Source organism: Aotus nancymaae, unplaced genomic scaffold (genome assembly GCF_030222135.1).
Source record: "Aotus nancymaae isolate 86718 unplaced genomic scaffold, 86718_ANA_hifiasm-v0.15.2.pri h1tg000021l, whole genome shotgun sequence".
NCBI classification, from domain to species: domain Eukaryota; kingdom Metazoa; phylum Chordata; class Mammalia; order Primates; family Aotidae; genus Aotus; species Aotus nancymaae.
In genome coordinates this window covers 22,623,479-22,649,149 of record NW_026988433.1, presented here as the reverse complement: position 1 = coordinate 22,649,149, position 25,671 = coordinate 22,623,479, and the positions used below count along the sequence as shown (strand labels likewise).

The window sequence follows — 25,671 nt, the reverse complement described above, 5'->3', positions numbered from 1 at the left end:
TTACAGGCATGATCCATGGGCATGGTTTGATCCAGGGTGCAGCTTCCTTTCTTTTCTGAAACATAGTCTTACTCTGTTGCCCAGAATGGAGTGCAGTGTCATGATCTTGGCTCACTGCAGCCTTGACTTCCCGGGCTCAGGTGATCCTCCCACCTCAGCCTCCAGAGTAGCCGGGATCACAGGAGTGTGCCACCATGCCTGGCTAGTTTTTTATATTGTTTGTAGAGATGGTGTTTCACCATGTTCCCCAGGCTGGTCCTGAACTCCTGGGTTCAAGTGATCTGCTTGCCTTGGCCTCCCAAGTGCTGGGATTACAGGAGTGAGCAACTGTGCCCACCATACCTGGCTAATTTTTTTTCACACCTAATTTTAAAAAGAATTTTAGTAGATACAAGGTCTCACTATGTTTCTGAAGCTGGTCTCAAATTGCTGAGCCAAGGAGTTCTCCTGCCTCAGCCTCCTAGTGTGCTGGAATTACAGGCATAAGCCACTGTGCCCAGCCTGGGAAGATAGTCTAAGATGAAGGAGCAGTGTGAAAAAATACAGGTTGAGGGTGTCTCATGTGTGCTTATAAGTAAAAAGGGGAAGAAAGCAAGTAGCAAGAAGGGAGCATTGGGGATGACAAAGACAAGACACTTCTCAGCTTGCACATCCTCAGCAATACCAATATTTACTTGATTCAAATATTTGTTATACGGGTATAAACACACTTATATATGCATAGGCTATTTCTAAAGAACACCTAAGAAACTGGTAGTCGTAGTTGCTTCTGTGGAGGTTCTAGGGTGGCAGGAGTCAGGGATGGAGGGTGACCTCACTTTTACTGTCTGTTCTTTTATATCATTTGCATTTTGTCCCATGTGTATCTATTACCTATTCCCAAAGGTAACTTGAAAATAATTTTAAAAATAGGTAAAATATATCATCTTTTGAGCTCTATATCGTCCCAAAAGAGCAGCCACAGTGATCCCTTTAAAATAGGTCATATATCACTCTGGTGCTCAAAACTCTCCAATAGCTCCCCATTTTCCCCAGGGTAAAAGCCAGAGATCTCAGAATGGCCTATAAGTTCCTCCATGATTCAGAAGCCCTGGCATGTTTCCTCCTCAGGGTGTGTGCCTTGCTCACTTGCCTATTTTTTTATTTTTTTTTTTTTGAGATGGAGTCTCACTCTGTTGCCCAGGCTGGAGTGTAGTGGCATGATCACAGCAACCTCCACCTCCCAGGTTCAAGCAATTCCCCTGCCTCAACCTCCCAAGTAGCTGGGATTACAAGCGCACACCACCACGCCTGGCTAATGTTTTTATATTTTTAGTAGAGACAGGGTTTCACCATATTGGTCAGACTGGTCTCGAACTCCTGACCTTATGATCTGTCCACCTTGGCCTCCCCAAAGTGCTGGGATTACAGGCGTGTGCCACTGCGACTAGCTGCCTATAGTTTTATTCATTTATTTTCTTGCTATCTCCCCTCTCTAAAATGTGAGTCCTGTGAAGACAGATTTTTGTCTGGTTTGTTCTCTGCTAGTTCCAGCTCTTAAAATAGTCCCTTATGTGGTAGATCACACACATTTTAAAAAATGGTAACAAATTATCTGCAGCCTCTCTCTTCAATACCTGGAGTAAGTTTACTTATTTTGAATTTCGGCTGGTCTTATGCTTGCTTTGATACCAGTAGAATGCACTAGAAGTGATATTGTGTGAGTTTCAAGCTGAGTCCTGTCAGCCTCCACTGTTGCCCTAAGTACCTTTCCACCAGCATGAGAACAAGCATGGAGGATTAAAGAACAGGTAAGAGGCCTTAGCCATCTCAATTGTCCCAGTTGAGGCCCCAGACATGAAAGTGAGGCCATCCTAGCTACCCGCTAGGGATATTGTGAGGACCAGAGAGAATGTATGTAATATGTATGCTATAGTTATTGCTATTTCTCTTTTTCCTCTAAAAGGAAAATAATTCAGCCTGGGTAACATGGTGAAACCCTGTCTCTATCAAAAATACAAAAATTACCTGGATGTGGTAGAGCACGCCTATAGTCCCAGATATTAGGGAGACTGAGATGGGAGGATCACTTGAGCCCAGGAGAAGTTGCAGTGAGTCGAGATCACGCCGCAGCACTGTAACCTTGGCAACAGAGCGAGACCCTGTCAAAAAAAAAAAAAAAAAAAGGAGGGAGGGAGGGAGGGAAGGAAAGGAATTAACAAACCAGATGTTGAAATCTGTCAAAAGTCCTATTCAGAAATATCAGTCCTGGGCCAGGCGCGTGGCTCACGCCTGTAATTCCAGCACTTTGGAAGGCCAAGGCAGGCAGGGTTGAGAGTTCAAGACCAGCCTGACCAACATGGAGAAAGCCCATCTCTACTAAAAATACAAAATTAGCCAGGCATGGTGGCACATGCCTGTAATCCCAGCTACTCAGGAGGCTGAGGCAGGAGAATCGCTTGAACCCGGGAGGCAAAGGTTGCAGTGAGCCGCGATTGTGCCATTGCACTCCAGCCTGAGTGACAAAAGAGAAACTCCGCCTCAAAAAAATAAATAAATAAACATCAGTCCTTGTTGGAAGGTACTAAAACAGAGTAATAGAGATATGATCTGTTGACGGCAATCACTATTTTACACACAATTTAAGAAACTACCTTAGTCAAAGATGACTGCCCCCAAGATGAAGTCAAATAAAAAAAAAAAAGAAACTACCTGTATTTCGGAGATTTCTCAAAAAACTAAAAATAGAACTACCATATGGTCTAGCAATCTCACTACTGAGTATTTATCCAAAGGAAAATAAATCAGTATATCAAAGAAATACCTACACCCCTGTGTTTATTGCAGCACCATTTATAATAGCAAAGTTATGGAATCAACCTAAGTGTCCATCAGTGGACTAATAGATAAAGAAAACATAGTATATATACACAATGGAATACTATTTGGCCATAAAAATAATGAAATCAGGCCTGGCGCGATGGCTTATGCCTGTAATCCCAGCACTTTGGAAGGCCAAGGTGGGAGGATCATCTGAGGTCAGGAGTTTGAGATCAGCCTGATCAACAAGGAGAAACCCTGTCTCTACTAAAAACACAAAATTAGCCGGGCATGGTGACGCATGCCTGTAGTTCTAGCTACTTGGGAGGCTGAGATAGGAGAATTGCTTGAACCCAGGAGGCGGAGGTTGCAGTGAGCTGAGGTCGTGCAACTTGCATTCTAGTCTGGGCAACAGAGTGAGACTCCGTCTCAAAAAAAAAGAAAGAAAAGAAAGAAATCATGTTCTCACTCACAGTGTGAATGCTAAAAAAGTTGATCTCATGGAGGTAGAGAGTAGAATGGTAGATACCAGAGGCTGGGAACGGTGTGTGGGTGAGTATGAAGAGAGGTTGCTTAGTGGGTACAAACACGATTAGGTAGAAGGACTAAATTTTAACATTGGGTAGCAGAGTAGAGTAACTGTAGTTGGCAGCAATGTGTTCTATGTTTCAAAGTAGCTAGGAGAGAGGACTTGAAATGTTCTTAACACAAAGAAATGTTACATATTTGAGGTTACAGACACCCCAAATATTCTGGCTTCATAAATACACAGTCTATGCATGTAGCAAAATATTACATGTAATCCATAATTTTTTTTTTGAGACAGCCTCACCCTGTCACCCAGGCTGGAGTGTACAAGTGGCGTGATCTCGGCTCATAGCAATCTCCGCCTCCCAGGTTCAAGCGATTCTCGTACCTCAGCCTTGAGTAGCTGGGATTACAGGTGTGTGCCACCACACCTGGCTGATTTTTGTATTTTTAGTAGTGACAGGGTTATGCCATGTTGACCAGACTGGTTTTGAACTCCTGGCCTCAAGTGATCCACCCACTGTGGCCTCCAAAGTGCTGGGATTACATAGGCGTGAGCCACCGTGCCAGCTGCATGTACCTCATAAATATTTTAAAATAGCATGTATCAATAAAAAAATATTAACCAAAAAAAAAAGGAAACTGCCTGTATTTCAAAGGAATTTGGGAACTCTCCTGCCTAACTGGTCAAGGCAGTGACATACTGCTTGGTGTCCACCAGGGAGCGATAAACACATTTCATTAAGGATAGTGCTTCTCCAAGCTGTATGCCCTTCCCAGATAATAGATGTTACTTTTAAGTTTATTATTTTAATTTGGCTGTGAAACTTAAAGACTTATTTGATTTGTTAATTTTGTACTTAAAGTTATTAAGAGGTGGCTTTATTCCTTTTAAGGTATTAAAAGAACTCATAATATATGTTTTCAAGAAAGTCAGCCTTTGCGAGTTATTTTTGACAAGAATGTTTGTACTAATACACTAATGATTCAACCAAGGTAATGAGTTCTCTGTTGTCAATTTCTTTTCTCCTGGATATAATATGGTCAGGGAGTGAAGAATTAATGCCCTAGAGCTTTTCAGTCAGTATATAAATTTTTTAAGCTAAAATTTGACTTGGAGAGATCACCCTTCAGGGGCAAGAGGAAACCTTGAAAAAGATAATAGTGGATAATAACTAATGGTAGCAATACTAATTTAGTGACCCAAGAAAGTTCTAAAAATCTCCTATCAGTGAATTTTTATATCAAGTTGCATTTATATGGTACCTGTCTGAATCTTAGAACACGGAGCTTGAGGAAATTTTAACATTTTTTATGTGAAATGATTTTGGCCCTAAGTGTTAACAGTTTTTTTTTTCTCTAGATAATGAGTGAGGCATATTTGTCTTGAAATTTGAAACTTGAAACTTGTTATTTGAAATGCATCCAGTTTTCAGTTCAGCTGTACAATTAAACATGAATTAATGTTATTTTGTGACCCAAAGATATTTTATCCATATTGTTTTATTATTATTACTATGATTAGTATTATTATTTGAGAGAAAGTCTTCCTCTGTGGCCCAGATTGGAGTTCAGTGACGTGATCTTGACCCACTGCAACCTCCACCTCCTGGGTTCAAACAATTCTTGTGACTCAGCCTCCCAAGTAGGTGGCACTACAGGTACAAGCTACCATGCCCAACTAATTTTCATATATTTTGTAGAGATGGGGTTTTGACATGTTGCTCAGACTGATTCCTGAGCTCAAGTGATCTGTCTGCCTCAGCCTCCCAAAGTACTGGGATTACAGGCGTGAGCTACCACACCTGGCCCTTCCTTCTTTCCTTTTTGAATTGCACATTCATATTGTCATTTTTTCTGTGTCAAGTTATTTGGTATCTTGTATAACTGCCCCTGCTTAACACTGAAAAAGTTCCCAAATGAATTTTATAGGTGTTCCTGACATTTTGATAACAAGAAACACTGTTCAACCAATATCTAACATCAGATTAACACCAAGATTACATAAATTCTAAGAATTTCATTTTTATCTTTTTTTTTTTTTTGAAACAGTCTCGCTCTGTCACCCAGGCTGCAGTGCAGTGGTGCGATCTTGGCTCACTGCAACCTCTGCCTCCCCCCAGGCCGGAGTGCAGTGGTGCGATCTTGGCTCACTGCAACCTTCGCCTCCCGTGTTCGAGCAATTCTTCTGCCTCAGCCTCCCGAGTAGCTGGGATTACAGGTGCCCGCCACCATGCCTAGCTAATTTTTGTGTCTTTAGTAGAGACAGGGTTTCACCATGTTGGCCAGGCTGGTCTTGAACTCCTGGCCTCAGGTGATCCAACTGCCTTGACTTCCCAAAGTGCTGGGATTACAGGCGTGAGCCATGGTGCTCGGCCTCGTTTTTATCTTAATAATACCTCAATGTCAAAAGGAGTGCAGAACCTATAATACAATAATAAAAAGACAACCCAGCTATAATAAATAAGCAAAGGATTTTAATAGTCATTTTTCAAAGCAAATGTACAAATGGCAATAAGCACTTGAAAAGATGCCCAGCATCATTAGTCATTAGGGAAATGCAAATCCAACAATTTTCAATCTGTGAATTATGTCATATGGGAATTATATCTCAATAAAGTTGTTTAGAAAAAAGGAGTCAGAATAAAAGGGCATTTGGGATGTCAAGAGAACCTTAAAAGCAATGGGTAATAGTCGAGGAAAGGAATAAAGGGAAAGAATATAGGTAACAGGCTGCTTAGAAATCTCTGCCCCCTCATCTGAGTCTCCAGCATAATTTACCTGAGTTATTTTTGAACAGCTTCATTTTCCAGTATCTTCCTTTACAGTATGATCTAGGGCTAATTTAAAAAAAAATGATTGGGCTTACAAAAACATGGAATTAAAGATATTTTATTCTAGAATTTTGTTCGTACTACAGCTTCCATGTATTTTACTAAGAATATATTTTGCTGTTCTCTTGGCCTTCAAATGAAGTTATAACTTAAAAATATACTAAAAATATAGCAGCTATGTATAAGAAAGAAGATACGAGTTTGGGTAAATTTTTCTAAACCCAGGCCAATAAATTATGTATTTCCAGATTAGAGATTTGAGTCCCAGTTAATAAGGTATGTCTTTTTCTTTGTTTTTCAAATGTTAATACTGTTTTTTACATTTTATAGATTGCTTGCTGATGCCATTGTTCTTTTTACATCAAGTCAAGAGGAAGTTACTCTTGCTGTTACTCCACTGAATTTTTGCCTCAAGAGTTCTAATGAGGAATCAATGGGTAAGGATTATATCTGAAATGGTGCTTTGATGGATTATTACTGCCTATCTTTGTTGATTACTAATTATACTGCAAATATCAGTGGCATAATTTTATTCCTGTCTAAAAAGCAGTAAGATGTAGAAAGGTTGGAAAAAGTTTTAAGAGATCCAACAAGTTTAACACAACCAGCGATTAAAATATTTAGCTTTGAAATTCAGATGGTTTTAAAATGAGGAAAATGGGGCCAGGCGCTGTAGCTCACGCCTATAATCCCAGCACTTTGGGAGGCTGAGGCGGGTGAATTACTTGAGGTCTGGAGTTTGAGACCAGCGGCCAACATGGTGAAATCCCATCTCTACTAAAAATAGAAAAATTAGGAAGCTGAGCACTGAGACCAAGGCTAAAGCTGGGAGACTGAAAAAATGCAGATCACCGGAGCGTTACTCATTTCTCCGGCTCTGTTCCACTGTTGTACCAGTGGTCTTATTAGGCCTGTGTCTGCCTCCCTCTTGAATATCCCAGAGAATTCATCTAAACAACCTTCCTACAGCAGCTCCCCACTGCATGTGGCCTGATGGGAGTTCCAGACCAGTGTTGTCTCCTGGGACATTGACACGGCAGCACGTTTATTGGTGCTGGGGCAGCCACAGTTGGTGTGGCTGGTTCAGGGGCTGGCTGTCTCTCAAGCTTGTTTCATGTTGTAGTATGTATCAAGTATTTCATTCTTTTTATTGCTAAATAAATTCTTTTGAATGGTTATGCCACATTTTAGGTATCCATTCTTCATTTGATGGATATCTGGATTGTTTCACTTTTTGGCTCATATGAATAATGCTGCTATAAACATTTATATACAAGTTTTTGTGTGGACATATATTTTCATTTATCTTGAGTATATACCTAGGAATGAAATTGCTGAGTCATATGGGAACCCTATGTTCAGCATTTTGAAAAAATGCTAAACTGTTTTCCAAGGCAGCTGCACCATTTGACATTCCTACCACCAGTGTATGAGGGTTCCAGTGTCTATCATCTGTCTTTTGGATAGATCAAAGCCATCCTAGTGGGTATAAAGTAGTATCTCATTGTTTGATTTGCATTTCTCTAATGACTAATGATACTGAGCATCTTTTTGTGTGCTTATTGGTTATTTGCATATCTTCTTTGGAGAACTGTCTGTTCAAATGCCTTGCCCATTTTTCACTTGAGTATTTGTCTTGATTATTCTGTATACTAGCCCCTTACCAGATCTGTGATTTGCAAATATTTTATCCTATTCTTTGGGTTGTCTTTTTATTTTCTTGATGGCATCATTTGAAGCAGGAAAGTTTTTAATTTTGAGTCCAACTTATGTGTTTGTCTTTTGTTTCTTATGTTTTTGGTACTTTTTTTTTTTTTTGAGACGGAGTTTCGCTCTTGTTACCCAGGCTGGAGTGCAATGGTGCGATCTCGGCTCACCGCAACCTCCGCCTCCTGGGTTCAGGCAATTCTCCTGCCTCAGCCTCCTGAGTAGCTGGGATTACAGGCACGCACCACCATGCCCAGCTAATTTTTTGTATTTTTGGTAGAGACGGGGTTTCACCATGTTGACCAGGATGGTCTCGATCTCTTGACCCCGTGATCCACCCTCCTCGGCCTCCCAAAGTGCTGGGATTACAGGCGTGAGCCACCGCGCCCGGCTTTTTTTTTTTTTTTTTTTTTTTTGAGACAGAGTCCTACTTTGTCGCTCAGGCTGGAGTGCAGTGGTGTGATCACAGCTCATTGAAGTATAGGCTCAACCTCCAGGGCTCAAGCAGTCTTCCTACCCCAGCCTTGCAAGTAGGTGGACTACAGGTGCATGACACCACATCCAGCTAATTTTTGTATTTTTTATTTTATCTTATTTATTTTTTGAGATGGAATTTCACTCTTGTTGCCCAGGCTGGAGTGCAATGGCACGATCTCGGCTTACCACAACCTCTGCCTCCCAGGTTCAAGTGATTCTCCTGCCTCAGCCTCCCAAGTAGCTGGGATTACAGGCACGTACCACCACACCCCGCTAATTTTATATTTTTTGTAGAGATGGGGTTTCACATGTTTCTCAGGCTGGCTTGAACTACTGGGCTCAAGTAATCTGCCACACCTTGGCCTCCCAAAGTGCTGGGATGACAGGTGTGAGCCACAGTGCCCAGCCAATTATATTTTTGTATTAAAATTTAACAAATACCTCTGGAACTAATTTTATTCTTTATTTTCCCATAATATTAAGCAGATTTTAGCAATGCTGTGTATAGTGAGATGTTTGTTGGCTCAGATGACTTTGATTTCTTTCAAATTGGAATGGACACTGAGATAACATTTTGCTTCAAAGAATTGAAGGTAAATAAAGATTTGTATCAAATTAAAATTGAAATTTTCACTGAAAGTTTATATGAGGATTCCAAGTTTTTTTTCTTCTTTTCTTTTTTCAGGGAATACTGACATTTTCAGAAGCGACACATGCTCCTATATCCATTTATTTTGATTTTCCCGGGAAGTAGGTCTTTGAGAATTTTTCTGAGTTTGTTTCTTTTCTTTTGTTTTATATCAATAACAAAACCCTTTGGATCACTTTGAAATTAATACCTCAGGGATACCTTAACTTTACTATTAATACTTATCAAACTAAAAGTTTGAAAGATGCTAGAACATGTTGTTTTAATTTAATTTTTTATTTTTTTAGACGGAGTTTCACTCTGTCTTCCAGGCTGGAGTGCAGTGGCACGATCTTGGCTCACTGTGATCTCCATCCCCCAGGTTCAAGCATTTCTCCTGCCTCAGCCTCCCAAGTAGCTGAGATTACAGGCGCCTACCACCATGCCTGGCTAATTTTTATATTTTTGGTAGAGGCAGGGTTTCACCATGTTGGCCAGGCTGACCTTGAACTCCTGACCTCAAGTGATCTGCCCACCTTGGCCTCCCAAAGTGCTGGGATTACAGGTGTGAGCCATCACACCTGGCCAACGTGGCATTTTTTAATTGGTAACTTGATTGAGAAAGATATATTTATCTACAGAGTGAAACATTTATAAATTTGACATGGTACTGAATACATTGCCTAATTACAAAATTATACATGGCATAAACAAATTAGATCTCTAGGAAACTATGATACTTATTATATTTCAGAACTAAAATTTCAAATGAGATTGGGTTGTGTTTTATGAAATTGAATCTGATGATTTCTAAGGGTCCTTTCAGCTCTCAGGACTGTGGCAATTTGTGTAAACACAAAAAGAACATTTACTTCTACTGTTTCTTTTTACTCCAAAATTAAGGATAATTTCTATTGGGTTCCTAATGTCCATCAGAATATAAGTGTCACTGTTGCTCTGACTTTGCTTTTTTAGACCTCTGGCTTTAAGTATTGATGATATGTTAGTGGAAGCTAACTTTATTTTGGCCACATTAGCTGATGAGCCAAGTAGAGCATCTTCACCACAGTCACCGTGTCTTTCACAGAAACGAAAAAGGTAAGACTGTGCTTTAACTTCTTTATTGATTGGGACAAGCCATCATAATCTTATTCTGAAATAATTCACTGGCATTCCCTTAGGAAATAATTGAGGAGTGAAATATTGGATCAGAAATTTTGACTGAATACAGAAGAGCTATAGTGAAACTTACCTGTAGCATAGAAACGTCATCAGTCTTGTGTTGGATATTTGCTTTTGCTGTTCTGACTAGAACTGAACAAGACTGAATGTCTGGTTTATCTGTGTTGTTTTCCAAAACTCAATTCCAATTTTTAGGGTTTCTTGTTGTTGCTGTTGTTTTAGAAAGGGTCTCACTTTCATTGCCCAGGCTTGAGTGCTGTGGCACAATCTCTAGTCACTGCAGCTTCCATTTCCCTGGCTCAAGTGATCCTCCCATCTCAGCCTTCCGAGTAACTGGGACTGTAGGCATGTGCCACCATACCCGGCTAATTTTTTGTATTTTTTTTTTTTGTAGAGACGGGGCTTCGCCATGTTGCCCAGGCTGGTCTCAAACTCCTGGGCTCAAGCCTTCTGCCTGCCTCAGCCTTCCAAAGTGCTGGGATTATGGGTGTGAGTCACCACATTGGGGCTTTAGTTGTTTATTTTTTATTTTTTTTTAGAAGTAGTACAGTGTTTTCACAGGTAAATCTGTTTACTTCCTTAGAATTTTTGCTCAGATATAGGGATAGCCATCGTTTTCTTTCTTTTCATTTTCTTTCTTAATAACTTTTCAGGGAAGAAGGATGCTTTATTGTAAAAGTTATTTTGGGAAATTTGTAAAATAGAGAAAAGTACACAGAAGAAAATAAAACTTACTCATAATTGCACCACTCAGAGATAGCCACTGTTAACATTCTGGTTCACTGATTTTCTTTTGGACTTTCAATTTTATGTGTACTTTATTTTTATTTTTATTTATTATTACTTTTTTTGAGACAGGATCTCACTCTGTCACCCAGGCTGGAGTACAGTAGCACAGTCATGGCTCACCATAGTCTCGACCTCCCAGGCTCAAGTCTTCCACCTCAGCCTCCTGAGTAATTAGGAGTACAGGTGCCTGCCACTACAGCCAGCTAATTTTTGTGTTTTTTGTAGAGATCGAGTTTCACCACGTTGCCCAGGCTGGTCTCTAACTCCTGGGATCAAGCAACCTGCCTGCCTTGGCCTCCCAGAGTGCTAGGATTATAGATGTGAGCCACTGCGCCTGGCCTATACTTGCATTTTAAAACAAGATTGGGATCATATAGCGTATGCAGTTTTAGTATTGTGCGCATGTTTCAATGTCACTGATGAGGACTTGAAATGATTTTTTTTTTTTTTTGAGATGGTCTTGCTCTGTCACCTAGGCTGGAGTTCAGTGTCTCGATCTCGGCTTACTGCAACCTCCAGCTTCTGGGTTCAAGCAATTCCCTGCCTCAGACTCCCAAGTAGTTGGTACTACAGGCGCCCGCCACCACACCCAGCTAATTTTTTTTTTTTAAGAAGGAGTCTGGCTCTGCTGCCCAGGCTGGAATGCAATGGCGCAATCTTGGCTCACTGGAACCTCCGCTTCCTGGGTTCAAATGACTCTCCCGCCTCAGCCTCCCAAGTAACTGGGACTACAGGTGCATGTCACCATGCCTAATTTTTTGTATTTTTAGTAGAGTCGGGGTTTCACTGTGTTCACCAGGATGGTCTCAATCTCCTGATCTCATGATGTGCCCACCTCAGCCTCCCAAAATGCTGGGATTATAGGCTTGAGCCACCTTGCCCGGCCATTTTTTTTTGTATTTTTAGTGGAGATGGGGTTTCATCATCTTGACCAGGTTAGTCTTGAACTCCTGACCTCATGATCCACCCGCCTTGGACTCCCAAAATGTTGGGATTACCAGCGTGAGCCAATGTGCTTGGCCAAAAACATGATTAATGACTGCACACAATTTTATCATATAGATGTATAGTAATTTACTTGCCTTTTTCCCTAACTTGCTCCTGTCACCATATCACAAGATATTCTATGCACAGTGAGTTGCTTTACTGAAAGGTTTGCCTATCAAGATAATTTATAAAGGATCATATATATAAATTTTAACATTCAACAATTTAGTTCTATGTATTTCAATATATTCCCTAACCCAGTGCTATCACTGTCATCCCACATTGTCCATTAGTTACATAAAAAATATATTTCACAGTAAACAGTTCATTCATTTAATGTTTATTAATACCTCAGGTCAGATCTGATTAAAAAAAAGGCTGGTAAAAATGTAACTGGCCAGACCCTGGAATGTATATCAAGAAAAGCAGCACCAAGAAGGATTTATCCTAAGGAGACTCTCACAAACATCTCTGCATTGGAAAACTCTGGCAGCCCTGGAATGAAAAGAGCAAATGGAGACATCAGTGAAGTATCAGAAAGCAGTGTCAGCAACACAGAGGAAGTACCAGGGTCTCTGTGTCTCAGAAAGGTAAAAGAAAAGCATTGAGACTGAACCACATCTCAGTCAAGAATTCTCATCTGTCTCCCAGTGCAGTCTTCCTTTCAAATCCCCACCTGGCCATGTTCAGAAAATTGATTTTTTTTTTTTTTTTTTGAGATGGTGTTTACCTCTTGTTGCCCAGGCTGGAGTGCAATGGTGTGATCTTGGCTCACCACAACCTCCACCTCCCGGGTTCAAGCGATTCTCCTGCCTCAGCCTCCTGAGTAGCTGGGACTACAGGTGTGTGCCACTACGCCCGGCTAATTTTTTTGTATTTTTTTTTCTTTTTTAAAACTTTTTTACTGAGCACAAATTTTCCTGAATATTTTTGTATTTTCAATAGAGACAGGGTTTCACCGTGTTAGCCAGGATGGTCTTGATCTGACCTTGTGCATGATCCACCTGCCTCAGCCTCTCAAAATGCTGGGATTACAGGTGTGAGCCACTGCACCCAGCGTGATTTTCTTATTTTTTGATAAGGGAAAAGTGAAACTAGTCTGATTTACAGAATAAAGAAAAGTCTGATAGAGAAAAGTCTGATTTATAGAATATCAATAGAAAATAGTTAAATTGTTCAGTCAGTAATTTCTAATAAAGCATATTCAAGTAGAGATTTTGGTCCCATCAGAAGGGCACATTACATGCAAAAAAAAAAAAAAAGAAAAGAAAAACAAAGTGATTTGGGTCCCTTGTTTCCAAGAATAAATTATGATTGTTTATAGTATATTCTATCTTTGAATAACAATAATATGCTGAAGTCATATAAATAATTTGTTTCCTAAAATAAGTTTCCTTCTAATTTTATTTTTCAAATTTGGTTGGTAAATCTTATATTCATAATAGTACAAATATAAATTTCATCCCCACAAATATTATAAATTCCTTCATAATGGAGTCCCAGTTAATAACATCTTATTCTATAAGATAGATGATAAGCTTCACAGAATGCTGTAGTGTTAAACCTTATGAAATTACTGAACCGAAGGTAAGCAATGTATTAGAAACTGAAGTATCTCAAATATTGATAATTCTAATTGTACTTGTTAATGTTTTGTTCAAGCTTGTTTTGCTATTATTATTGTTGGTTTGGAAATATGAGTTTCTTAGTTAGAATTAGAAATTTGAAAGTAGAAATAATATTTTTGAAAGTCACCATCACCATCTTGGCTGGGTACAGTGGCTCACGCCTGTAACCCCAACCCTTTGGAAGGCCAAAGAGGAAAGATCTCTTGAGGCCAGGAGTTCAAGACCAGCCTGAGCAACAGAGTGAGATCCCATCTCTACAAAAATTTAAAAATTTACAGATGTGGTGGCTGTAGTCCTAGCTGCTGAGGAGGTTGAAGTGGGAGGATCTCTTGAGCCCAGTAGTTCAAGGCTGTAGTGAGCTAAGATCACACAACTGAACTCCAGCCCAGGCAACAGAGTGAAACCCTGTCTCTTAAAAAAAAAAAAAAAAAAAACCACCCTATTACACTGTATATGACTTTTAGGGCAGAATTTGATTACTAAACTGGATGTAACCCATTTGATACCATAGGTATTTATTGAGTATTTATATGCCCAATACTTAGGGCAGTTTTCTCTTCCTGTATGTTACTAAGTTGGCCGTAAAGTGAAAACACAGATTTTACTGTGTTCTCATTGTACAAAAGCATTGTCCTCTCCTATTTTTCTGGTCACACATATTCTGCTTACTTTTTCACCGGCAACAACAGAAATCATTTTCCTGCTGCTTCATGTCCCTGAAATTCATTAAGACGGCCAGTTTCTTTGCTAGATAAAATGATATTTAGAACTTTAAGCTCCATGAGCACCATTGCAGCACTCTACTCCAAATTTCCTATTGTGTCGCTAAATTCTGGAAAGAAGGCTCTATTTTAAAAGGGAATTATTTGCTTTAATGTGGCAAACTCCTGCAGAGGTGAAATTACATTATGAATAAATGATGTAAACCCTTATCATGTTCCACCTGAACTTCCATGGGCTTCTGGCTGGCCTCTGTGCTCTATACTCTTTCACCCTGCTTCTCCTCCACAATGTACTCATAGATTTTGTCCAAACCCTAGGTCTACAATGAGGCCCAGAGTTTTAGAGCTCTGGCTCTAGAGTTCACATTCTGAGGTTCAAACCTCTCTCTTACTACATATTAACTGTGTGACTTGGACAAGTTATTTATTTTTCCCTCAGTTTCCTTAGTAAAATGGGGGTAATAATTATACCCACTAAATAGGATTGTAAAAATTGAGCTTATGATGTAACAGGCACATGGTCAGTGCTTGATAAAAGTTAGTTATTGACCGGGCGTGGTGGCTCATGCCTGTAATCCCAGCACTTTGGGAGGCTGAGGTGGGTAGATCATGAGGTCAGGAGTTTGAGACCAGCCTGGCCAAGATATTGAAACCTGTCTCTACTAAAAATACAAAAATTAGCCGAGCGTGGTGGTGGGCCCCTGTAATCCTAGCTACTCAGGTGGCTGAGGCAGGAGAATTGCTTGAACCCGGGAGGTAGAGGTTGCAGTGAGCCAAGATCGCGCCACTGCACTCTAGCCTGGGCAACAGAGTAAGACTCTGTCTCAAAAAATAAATAAATAGATAAACTATTACTATTATATATCATTCTCTTGCCTTTAAAACTCTTAGATTGTTATGCTTCTCCCATAGGATTAAGCCTAAACTCCCTGGAATGACATGCAGGGACTAGGCTATTTAATATAGTCTTTACCTGCCTTCCTCCTTTTATCCTCACTTCTCCCATACAAAATGTACCCTATTTCAAAAATGGCAGATAGATTTCATCTCTAGTAACCACACCAATCATTTGGCTGGGCAAGCTAAATTGAGAATGACTCCAAAGCTCCAACTCTGTTCAATTAGCAGGGTTTGCCATGATCTAGTCTAAAGCTATAGCTGTATTATGCTAATAACATTATTTTAATATGGCCTGCCCTATTTGTGTAATCATTTGTTTATTAACTTTTCCTTTTAAAATAAGTTCAGATTTTTAAAAAGCTGCAAAAATAGTACAAAGAATTTCTATATGCCCTTCTCCTAGACTCTCCACATTTAATATTCCTTTTTTCTTTTTTCAGATGGAGTCTTGCTCTGTTGCCCAGGCTGGAGTGCAGTGAAATGATCTTGGCTCACTGCAACCTCCACCTCCTGGGTTCAAGCGATTCTCCTATCTCAGACTCCCAAGTAACTGGGATTATAGGTTCATGCCACCATATCTGTCTAATTTTTGTATTATTGGTAGAGACAGGGTTTCACCATGTTGTCCAGGCTGGTCTCAAACTTATGACCTCAAGTAATCCACCCTCCTCAGCCTCCCAAAGTGCTGGGATTACAGGCATGAGCCACTGTGCCTGGCCTCCACATTTAATATTTGATACGACAGTACAATGATCATTTCATTGAACAAAAGTCAGAAAATACAAGTAAGTAAGAGATAATCACTTCAAATATTTTGATTTTTTTTCTGCCTTTAAGACTTTCTTTTTCCTCCTTTTTTTTTTTTTTTTTTTGAGATGGTGTTTCACTCTTGTTGCCCAGGCTAGAGTGCAATTGCATGATCTCGGCTCACTGCAACCTCTGCCTCCCAGGTTCAAGCGATTGTCCTGCCTCAGCCTCCTGAGTAGCTGGGATTACAGGCTCCTGCCACCATACCTGGCTAATTTTTGTATTTTAAGTAGAGATGGGGTTTCACCATGTTGGCCAGACTGGTCTCTTCTTTTTTTTTTTGAGACGGAGTTTCACTCTTGTTACCCAGGCTGGAGTGCAATGGCGCGATCTCGGCTCACCGCAACCTCCGCCTCCTGGGTTCAGGCAATTCTCCTGCCTCAGCCTCCTGAGTAGCTGGGATTACAGGCACGCGCCACCATGCCCAGCTAATTTTTTGTATTAGTAGAGACGGGGTTTCACCATATTGACCAGGATGGTCTCGATCTCTTGACCTCGTGATCCACCCGCCTCGGCCTCCCAAAGTGCTGGGATTACAGGCTTGAGCCACCACGCCTGGCCTCTTCTTCTTTTATTATTTTTTTACACAGGGTCTCGCTCTGTCACCCAGGTGGAGTGTAGTGGTGCAGTCTTGGGTCACTGCAACCCCTGCCTTCCAGGCTCAAGCCATCTTTCCACCTCAGCCTCCCAAGTAGCTGGGACTACAGGCATGTACCATCACGCCTAGCTAATTTTTTTTTTGTAATTTTAGTAGAGATGGGGTTTCACCATGTTATCAGGCTGATCTCTGAACTCCTGGGCTCAAACAATAGGCCTGCCTTGGCCTCCCAAAGTATTGGGATTACAGGCATGAGCCCCCGAGCCCGGTGACTTTTTTTATTAAAAATATATTTACATGAACATTAAATTTTAATTTAAAAAATTTTAAATTGGACTCACTTGTGAAAATAGTACAAAGAATTCCCATAGTAGCCAGATACCTCAAATGTTAACATCTTAGGTTAGCAGAGTCTTCTTTAATCTGGAACATTTTCTAAGTCTTGCTTTGTCTTATCCTTTGTTTTTGTTTTTTTTTTGAGACAGAGTTTTGCTCTTATACCCAGGCTGGAGTGCAGTGGTGCGATCTCGGCTCACTGCAACCTCCGCCTCCTGGGTTCAAGCGATTCTCCTGCCTCAGCCTCCTGAGTATCTGGGATTACAGGCGCCTGCCACCACACTCAGCAAATTCTTGTATTTTTAGTAGAGATGGGGTTTCACCATGTTGGCCAGGCTGGTCTTGAACTCCTGACCTCAGGTGATCCACCCTCCTTGGCCTCCCAAAGTGCTGGGATTACAGATGTGAGCCACCGTACCCAACCTGCTTTGTCTTTCTTTACCTTGACATTTTAGTAGAATGTCCTAACTTTGAGTTTTTCTTATTTTTCCTCATGATTAAATTTAAACTGTATTTCAACAGAGTATTAATGAGAATTCAACAGAGTAATAATGTTGGGTTCTCTTTGGACATCATATCTGGAGGAATAGGTTGATTTTTCTCCTTATTGGTGGTGTTAATTTCTCATATGGTCAATGCGGTGTCTGCCAGCTCTCTACTATGAAGTTACTGTTTTTCTGTTAGGAACTAGTAAGTATTTCATGGAGAGATACTTTGATACTATGTAAATATTCTGTTTTTCATCATACATTTTTTTTCCCCCCCGAATCAGAGTCTCACTCTGTCACCCAGGCTGGAGTGCAGTGATGTGATCTCTGCAACTTCTGCCACCTGAGTTCATGCAATTCTCCTGCCTCTGCTGCCAGAGTAGCTGGGATTACAGGTGTTTGCCACCATACCCAGCTAATTTTTATAGTTTTTAGTGGAGATGGGGTTTCACCATCTTGGCCAGGCTGGTCTTGAACTCCTGACCTCGTGATCCACCCGCCTTGGCCTACCAAAGTGCTGGGATTACAGGCGTGAACCACTGCCCCCGGCCTGTTTTTTTTTTTTTTTTTTTTTAAGACAGAGTCTCACTCTGTTGCCCAGACTGGAGTGCAGTGGCACGATCTTAGCTTACCGAACCTCTGCTTCTCAGGTTCAAGCGATTCTCCTGACTCAGCCTCCTGAGTAGCTGGGATTACAGGCACACACCACCATGCCTAACTAACTTTGTATTTTTAGTAGGGACAGGGTTTCACCATGTTGGTCGGGCTGGTCTCGAACTCCTGACCTCATGATCCACCCGCCTCGGCCTCCCAAAGTGCTGGGATTACAGGTGTGAGTCACTGCGCCCTGCCTGATTTATTTTTTAAGGATCTATTGATGCTTCTTTGTCAGAAAGTTATTACTGTGATATTTACAAACTGGTGATTTTTCTATTTTTTTTTTTTTTTTTTGCATATTTGTTAGATGAAGACCCACTTTAAGAAAGAACTTTACTTTCTCCCCTGTGTGTTACTCAGTGATTTATATCACTGTGTGCTCTTGGATCTTCATTTTGTTCTATGGGTTATAATCCATTACTATCATTTCTTATTTTATTGTTCGCACTGTACCATATTTGGCCACTGGGAGCCTCTTCAGGTTGGGCCTGTGTCCCTTTGACATGTCTCCCACTTTTTTGAGCACTTCCTTACTCTTTTGGCACCTTCAGGTATTCTGGGCTTATCTTGTACTTCCCCTGCCCCAGCTCTAGAATCAACTATTTCTCCCAGAAGACCTGGTTCCTTTTGTTAGAGATGGAATATAGAGACCAACTTCTGGGTGCTAGGTGTGCTCTTTTGTGTGAAGGTTTCAGTGCTTTTGAGCCCTCTCAGCAGGCAGAGCTAGGGATTTTATGTATGCATTAACATGTATACATATATTGATCTGTTTTTATATCTGTTTATATACATGCATTAAAACCTATGCATTCATATTGATTCCTCCGTTTCTATTCCAGCCCTGTAGGGTTCATGCTAATCTCCCCCTTTCCTTATCTGAAACTCTGACAGTGAGAAACTTATCTCTTATCCACTATATATTAACTTACTGTAAATCCCAGAATGCATAATTTCAGAAGTTCTAATTCATACTCCTTTGAAAAACAAATCAACTAACTAGAAGTACAATATTTGTGAACATTCTTGTCTTTAGTCTTTAAGTATTCAAAATACTGTTTTTCAAAATTACTTAGCTTAGTTCTTTTCTTCCCCTACTCAGGTTTCAGTATGGTGACTTGAATCATTTGTAATATAGTTAGCTTCATTTGTTTGTTTGTCTTCCATTTTGGTTCACTCCAAACCCTTGTTGATTTCATTTATTTGCTGCTTTGAGTGGTGAAACTTTAACACGGTCCTAAAAATCAGAACTATACAAAAAGTTATACACAGGAGGCTGGGTGCGGTGGCTCACTCCTGTAATCCCAGCACTTTGGGAGGCTGAGGCAGGCAGATCACCTGAGATTGGGAATTCGAGACCAGCCTGACCAACATCTCTATTAAACCCCATCTCTACTAAAAACACAAAAATTAGCCAGGCGTGATGGTACATGCCTGTAATCCCAGCTACTTGGGAGGCTGAGGCAGGAGAATTGCTTGAACCTGGGAGGCAGAGGTTGCGGTGAGCTGAGATTGCACCATTGCACTCCAGCCTGGGCAACAAGAGCGAAATGCCATTCAAAGAAAAAAAGAAAAAGCTATACGCAGGGCAGGGCAGTCTTACTGTCTCTTTTCTACTCTGTGCACAGTCCCTTGTAGAGAATAAATCTCAGTTTCTTTTCTTTTTTCTTTTTTTTTGAGATGGAGTCTCGGCTCTGTTGCCCAGGCTGGAGTGCAGTGGTGCGATCTTGGCTCAGTGCAACATCTGCCTCCCTGGTTCAAGTGATTCTTGTGCCTCAGCCTCCCGAGTAGCTAGGATTACAATCATGCACTACCATGCCCAGCTAATTTTTGTAATTTTTGTAGACACAGGGGTTTCACCATTTTGGCCAGGCTGATCTTGAGCTCTTTACCTCAAGTGATCCATCCACTTCAGCCTCCCAAAGTGCTAGCTAGGATTATAGGCATGAGTCACCATGCCTGCACTAGTTACTCATTTATCATTTCTGTGTTTCTTTTTGTACACATGAGCAGATACATATAAATTTTCTTACTTCTTTTTTCTTACACTATAAATTCAATTTTCCACTTTGCTTTTTGCACCTGAGAGCATATACTAGAAATCACTCCATCCTGGGTTCTTTTTTCCCCCAACAGCTGTGTTGTATTTCACGTATGACTGTACCATAGTTAATTGAACCATTCTTCCGTATCTGGGCATTTAAGTTCCCCACCAGTATTTTACTTACACTTAGAAATAAAGCTGCAATGAATAACCTTTTACACGTATATTTTTATATCATCAGAAGTATATATTTTTTTCTTTTTTTCTTCAGTCTCCGTATAGACTGTCAAAAATTGCCAATGCCAACTATATTTCAAGTCATCATGGCAGGGTATTGGGAAAAGTTTTCAATTAGCAATAATCGTGCCTTGGATAAACCTCATTGGCTATGATACTGCCACTGCGCAAAGCTAGGAGTATATTTTCAGGGTAAATGCCTAAAAGTGGGGCCGCTGGATCACAAAGTGAATGCAGATGTAGTTTAGTGAGGTGCTGCCAGATTCCTCTCCAGTTATGCCAGTTTGCATTCCCTGCAGTAGTGGAGTGCCCATTTCCCCACAGCCTGGCAAGCAGCATATGTTGTCAAACTTTAATTTTTTTTTTTTTTTTGGCCAAACTGATAGTTGAGAAATGATTATCTCAGTACGGTTTTAATTTGTATTTCTGTAATTGTGAGGTTGAACATCTTCTTACGTGTTTAAAGAGCATTTTATAACTTTTGTTAATTGTTTATTCATGTCTCTTTCCATTTTTCTATTGAGTTTTTATAAGCATTCTTTATATAGATAGGAATACTAGCCATGTATCTGTGATAAATGGTGCAGATGCTTTCTCCCACTTTGTCAGTTGTGTTTTAAGGTGGTTTTTTTTTTTTGCCATGCAAAATATTTTCATTTTTTTATTTCTTCAAATTTTTAATTTTATGTAGTCCAATTTATACTGTTTAAAAATTGTCAGGCTGGGCATGGTGGCTCATGCCTGTAATTCCAGCACTTTAGGAGGCTGAGATGGGTGGATCGGTCTGGAGTTCAAGACTAGCCTGGCCAGCATGGTGAAACTCTGTCTTTACTGAAAATACAAAAAATTAGCCAGGCATGGTGGTGGGCCCCTATAATTCCAGCTACTCAGGAAGCTGAGTCAGGAGAATTGCTTGAACCTAGGAGGCAGAGGTTGCAATGAGCTGAGATTGTCATTGCACTCCAGCCTGGGCAACAAGAGTGAAACTCCATCTCAAAAAAAAAAAAAAAAAAGTCAGTGAACTTTTGAGTCAGTAATTAGAAAGCAAGCTTTTCCCTACCTGGAGTTAAAAGAGGAATTTGCCCATGTTTTCTTCTAGAACTTGTGTGATTTCATTTTTTCATATTTGCATACTGAGCCATTTGGAGTTTCTCTTCTGTGCATGGCATAAAGTACAGATCTAATTGTATCTTTTTCAAAATGGCTTCCCAGCTAGCTCAGAATCAATTACTATAAAGTCTGCCTTTGCCCTAGTGATTTGAAAGTCCTGTTTATCATATATTAAATTTCTTTTTGTATTTTTGAGTCTGCTTGTGGATTTTATTTTCTGTTCTGCTGATTTGTCTCTTCATGTGTCTCGACCACACTTTACATAGGCTTCAGAGTATGTTTTACTGTTTGGTATGGTTAGTCTTTGTGGCAGTGTTTTCCTGGCTATTCTTGAAGTTTTATTTATTTATTTGAGACAGAGTCTCACACTGTTGCCCAGGCTGAAGTGCAGTGGTGCAATCTTGGTTCACCGCAACCACCGCCTCCTGGGTTCAAGCGATTTTCCTGTCTCAGATTCCTGAGTAGCAGGGATTATAGGCCTGTGCCACCATGCCCAGTTAATTTTTGCATTTTTAGTAGAGACAGGGTTTCACCATGTTGGCCAGGCTGGTTGTGAACTCCTGACCTCAGATGATCTGTCTGCCTCAGCCTCCCAAAGTGCTGGGGTTACAGGTGTGAGCCACTACATCCAGCCAGGTTTATTTAAATTTTTTTTTCTTCAAAACCACAATCAGAAGAATTATTTTAAATTTGAACTTTAATATCAAGTTATCTATTTCCATAAAAAATTTATTCAAATTTTCAGACCAGGTGCCGTGGCTCACACCTATAATCCCAGCACTTTGGGAGGTGAGGCAGATGGATCACTTGAGGAGTTTGAGACCAGCCTAGCCAACATGGTGAAACCCCAACTCTATGGAAAATACAAAATACAAAAATTAGCCAGGCATGGTGGTAGTGTCTGTAATCCCAGCTACCCGGGAGTTTGAGACAGGAAGATCACTTGAACCTGGCAGGCAGAGGTTGCAGTGAGCTGAGATCGTGTCATTGCACTCCAGCCTGGGCAACAGATCGAGACTCTGTCTCAAAACAAACAAAATTAGTCAGATTTTCTTAAATTTGTTAACTTGGGGAAAACTGACATTTTTATCCTGTCCAGAAACAGGCGATGTATTTCCATTTGTTAAGTCTACTTTTGTCTTTCAGGAGTGCTTTTTTTTTTTTTTTTGAGACGGAGTTTCACTCTTGTTACCCAGGCTGGAGTGCAATGGCGCGATCTCGGCTTACCGCAACCTCCGCCTCCTGGGTTCAGGCAATTCTCCTGCCTCAGCCTCCTGAGTAACTGGGATTACAGGCGTGCACCACCATGCCCAGCTAATTTTTTGTATTAGTAGAGACGGGGTTTCACCATGTTGACCGGGATGGTCTCGATCTCTTGACCTCGTGATCCACCCGCCTAGGCCTCCCAAAGTGCTGGGATTACAGGCTTGAGCCACTGCACCCGGCTTCAGGAGTGTTTTAACGTTCCTCTTGTATAGATAGGTTTTATCCATTTACTTTTTTATCTTATTTTATTTATTTATTTATTTTTTGAGACAGGCTTTTGCTCTGTCATCCAGGCTGGAGTGCAGTGGTGCAATCTCAGCCCACTGCAGCCTCCACTTCCCAGGCTCAAGCGATCCTCCTACCTTACCCTCCCAAGTAGATGGGACTACAGATACATACCACCACATCGAGCTAATTTTTTATATTTTTTTTTGCAAAGGCAGGATTTTGCCATGTTGTCCAGGCTAGTCTCCAACTCCTGGGTTCAAGCAATCCTCCTGCCTCGGGCTCCCAAAGTGCTGGGATTACAAGTGTGAGCCACTGTGCCCAGCTAGTATATTTATTACTGTTTATTCCTAAATAGTCTTCTCTGTTGCTACTGTACATGAGGTTTTCTCTACCATTATTTTCTCACTGCCTATTGTGTATGTGAAGACTTTTTGTGTGTGTTAATTTTATATCCTGCTACCTTGATTTATGTTATTATTTCCGTTATATTTATTGTTGATTATTTCAGGTTTTCTAGGCATACTATCTATCATTTTGTATAGAAACTTATTCTTTAATGCTTTCAATTGATCTCTTCAATTGCATTAGCTAATAACCTCTGGTACAATGCTGTGTAGCAATGGAGTGAGCGAGCTCCTTTCTTAGTTCCTGATCCTAGTGGAAAGGTGTGGCACACACTTTTGCTGTAATACTTTTTGCCCATGCTGTTGTTCCTACAGCCTGGGGTGATCATGTTCGTTTCTTCTCTACCTTTCAAACTTTTATTTTTTACCCATACTACGCAGATGTAGCCCTTTCAAACTTTTATCCGCCCTTCAAGGCCTGGCTCAAGTGACACTTCTCCCTTTGGAGGCTTCAAGTCTAGTAAGAGCATTTTGTTCATCTTATTCATTCGGATTTTTTTTTGAGATGGAGTCTCTCTCTGTCACCCAGGCTGAAGTGCAGTGGCGTGATCTCGGCTCATTGCAACTTTTGCCTCTCGGGTTCAAGTGATTCTCCTGCCTCAGCCTCCTGAGTAGCTGGGATTACAGGCGCGTGCCACCACATGTGGCTAATATTTGTATTTTTAGTAGAGAAAGAGTTTCACCATGTTGGTCAGGCTAGTCTCAAACTCCTGACCTCATGATCTTCCCACCTCAGCCTCCCAAAGTGCTGGGATTACAGGTGTGAGCCACTATGCCTGGCCCTATTCATTCGTTATTATGTCACATGATAATTCGCTATGTGTGCTCTTATGCCACTAGGCAGAGTAGGAGCTCCCCGAGGACAGGCCTGACTCTTACTCACCTCTGTGTTTCTGGTGCAGAGCCAGGAATTGGCACAGCTTCAACCCTGGCTTGGAATATGCTGAGGTGACATCACAGAATTCCAAAATGAAATCAATTTTAATTCACTTTATTTTTATTTTTTTGAGATGGAGTCTCACTCTGTCACCTAGGCTGGAGTGCAGTGGCACGATCTCAGCTTACTGCAACCTCCACCTCCCAGGCTCAAGTGATTCTCCTGCCTCAGCCTCGCAAGTAGCTGGGACTACAGGCACAGGCCACCACGCCCAGCAATTTTTTGTATTTTTAGTAGAGATGGGGTTTCACTATGTTGGCCAGGCTGATCTTGATCTCTTAACCTCGTGATCCACCCACCTCAGCCTCCCACAGTGCTGGGATTATAGGCTTGAGCCACCACGTCGGCCAATTCACTTTATTTTTAAAAAGAAGTATATGCTAGGTGTGCTACTTTAGGAAAGAGGATTTTCAAAATTAAGTTACGACAGGTATCACTATATTCCAAACAATGACCAGTGGCTTTTTCCGTTGTGGATTTTTTTTTCCTTTTCTTTTTGAGACAGAATCTCGCTCTGTTGCCCAAGCTGGAGTGCAGGGTTACAATCTTGGCTCACTGAAACCTCTGCCTCCTGGGTTCAAGCAATTCTCCTGCGTCAGTCTCCCAAGTAGCTGGGATTACAGGCATGTGCCACCATGTCCAGCTTATTTTTATATTTTTTGGTAGAGATGGGGTTTACTATGTTGCCCAGGCTGGTCTCAAACTCCTGACCTCAAGTGATCTGCCCACCTTGGCCTCCCAAAGTGCTGGGATTACAGGCATGAGCCACCACACCTGGCCACGCCCAGCTAATTTTTGTATTCTTAGTAGCATTGGGGTTTCACCCTGTTGGCCAAGTTGGTCTCAAACTCCTGACCTCAGGTGATCCACTTGCCTTGGCCTTCCAAAGTGCGAGATTACAGGCATGAGCCACCATGCCTAGCCTGGTGTGGATTTTTATTAAGTTTAAACCAGAAGTTATACACAGCTTTCAGGGGCATCAAAATAGAGACAATATGTATATTAGTAAAAAAAGATTTTATAATTCTCTTCCTACCCAATTCATATTGAACTTGAGGTTAATTTTGGTTACATGGGTGTTCTCAAGGTTCCTCCATTGAAAGATTAGTAGACATGGAGAAGGGCCCAATTATCCAGCCATATGAGACTTATAGGCTGAAGAAAAGGTGGGGACAAGGGAGGGTAGCAAATAGCATTTAAGCCAGTAGCAGATTCAGGGCAGCTCTCAAAGATTAAAGAAAACTTCAGCTTTCAAGTCTCATGTAGCACCATAAACATTATTAAGAGCTATTTGCATGTGATGATATACACTGAACAGCCACAGGTGCTATATTTAGGTCTTTCTAGCCTTAGAATCTTGACCTTGGTGAAGACTAGACTT

General features: G+C 40.9%; 1 protein-coding gene and 1 non-coding gene across 7 annotated transcripts in view; one reads left to right on the top strand and one right to left on the bottom strand.

The window, feature by feature from the left end:
• RAD9B (RAD9 checkpoint clamp component B) overlaps positions 1-25,671 on the top strand; it is a 40,374-nt gene that overhangs the window by 8,850 nt on the left and 5,853 nt on the right. For 4 of the 6 annotated variants that reach the window (XM_064379851.1, XM_064379849.1, XM_012469070.3 and 1 more), the window contains 6 exons: positions 4,224-4,323; positions 6,492-6,598; positions 8,829-8,938; positions 9,031-9,095; positions 9,949-10,071; positions 12,287-12,521. In XM_064379851.1, the coding sequence (XP_064235921.1) occupies positions 4,224-4,323; positions 6,492-6,598; positions 8,829-8,938; positions 9,031-9,095; positions 9,949-10,071; positions 12,287-12,521 (740 nt within the window). The remainder of the gene's footprint in view (positions 1-4,223; positions 4,324-6,491; positions 6,599-8,828; positions 8,939-9,030; positions 9,096-9,948; positions 10,072-12,286; positions 12,522-25,671) is intronic. The other 2 variants (XM_012469069.3, XM_064379850.1) reach the window with 2 other exon arrangements.
• Positions 20,380-20,520, bottom strand: LOC135276296 (U4 spliceosomal RNA). The gene has a single exon (XR_010343865.1). It is a non-coding gene; the product is annotated as a U4 spliceosomal RNA (small nuclear RNA).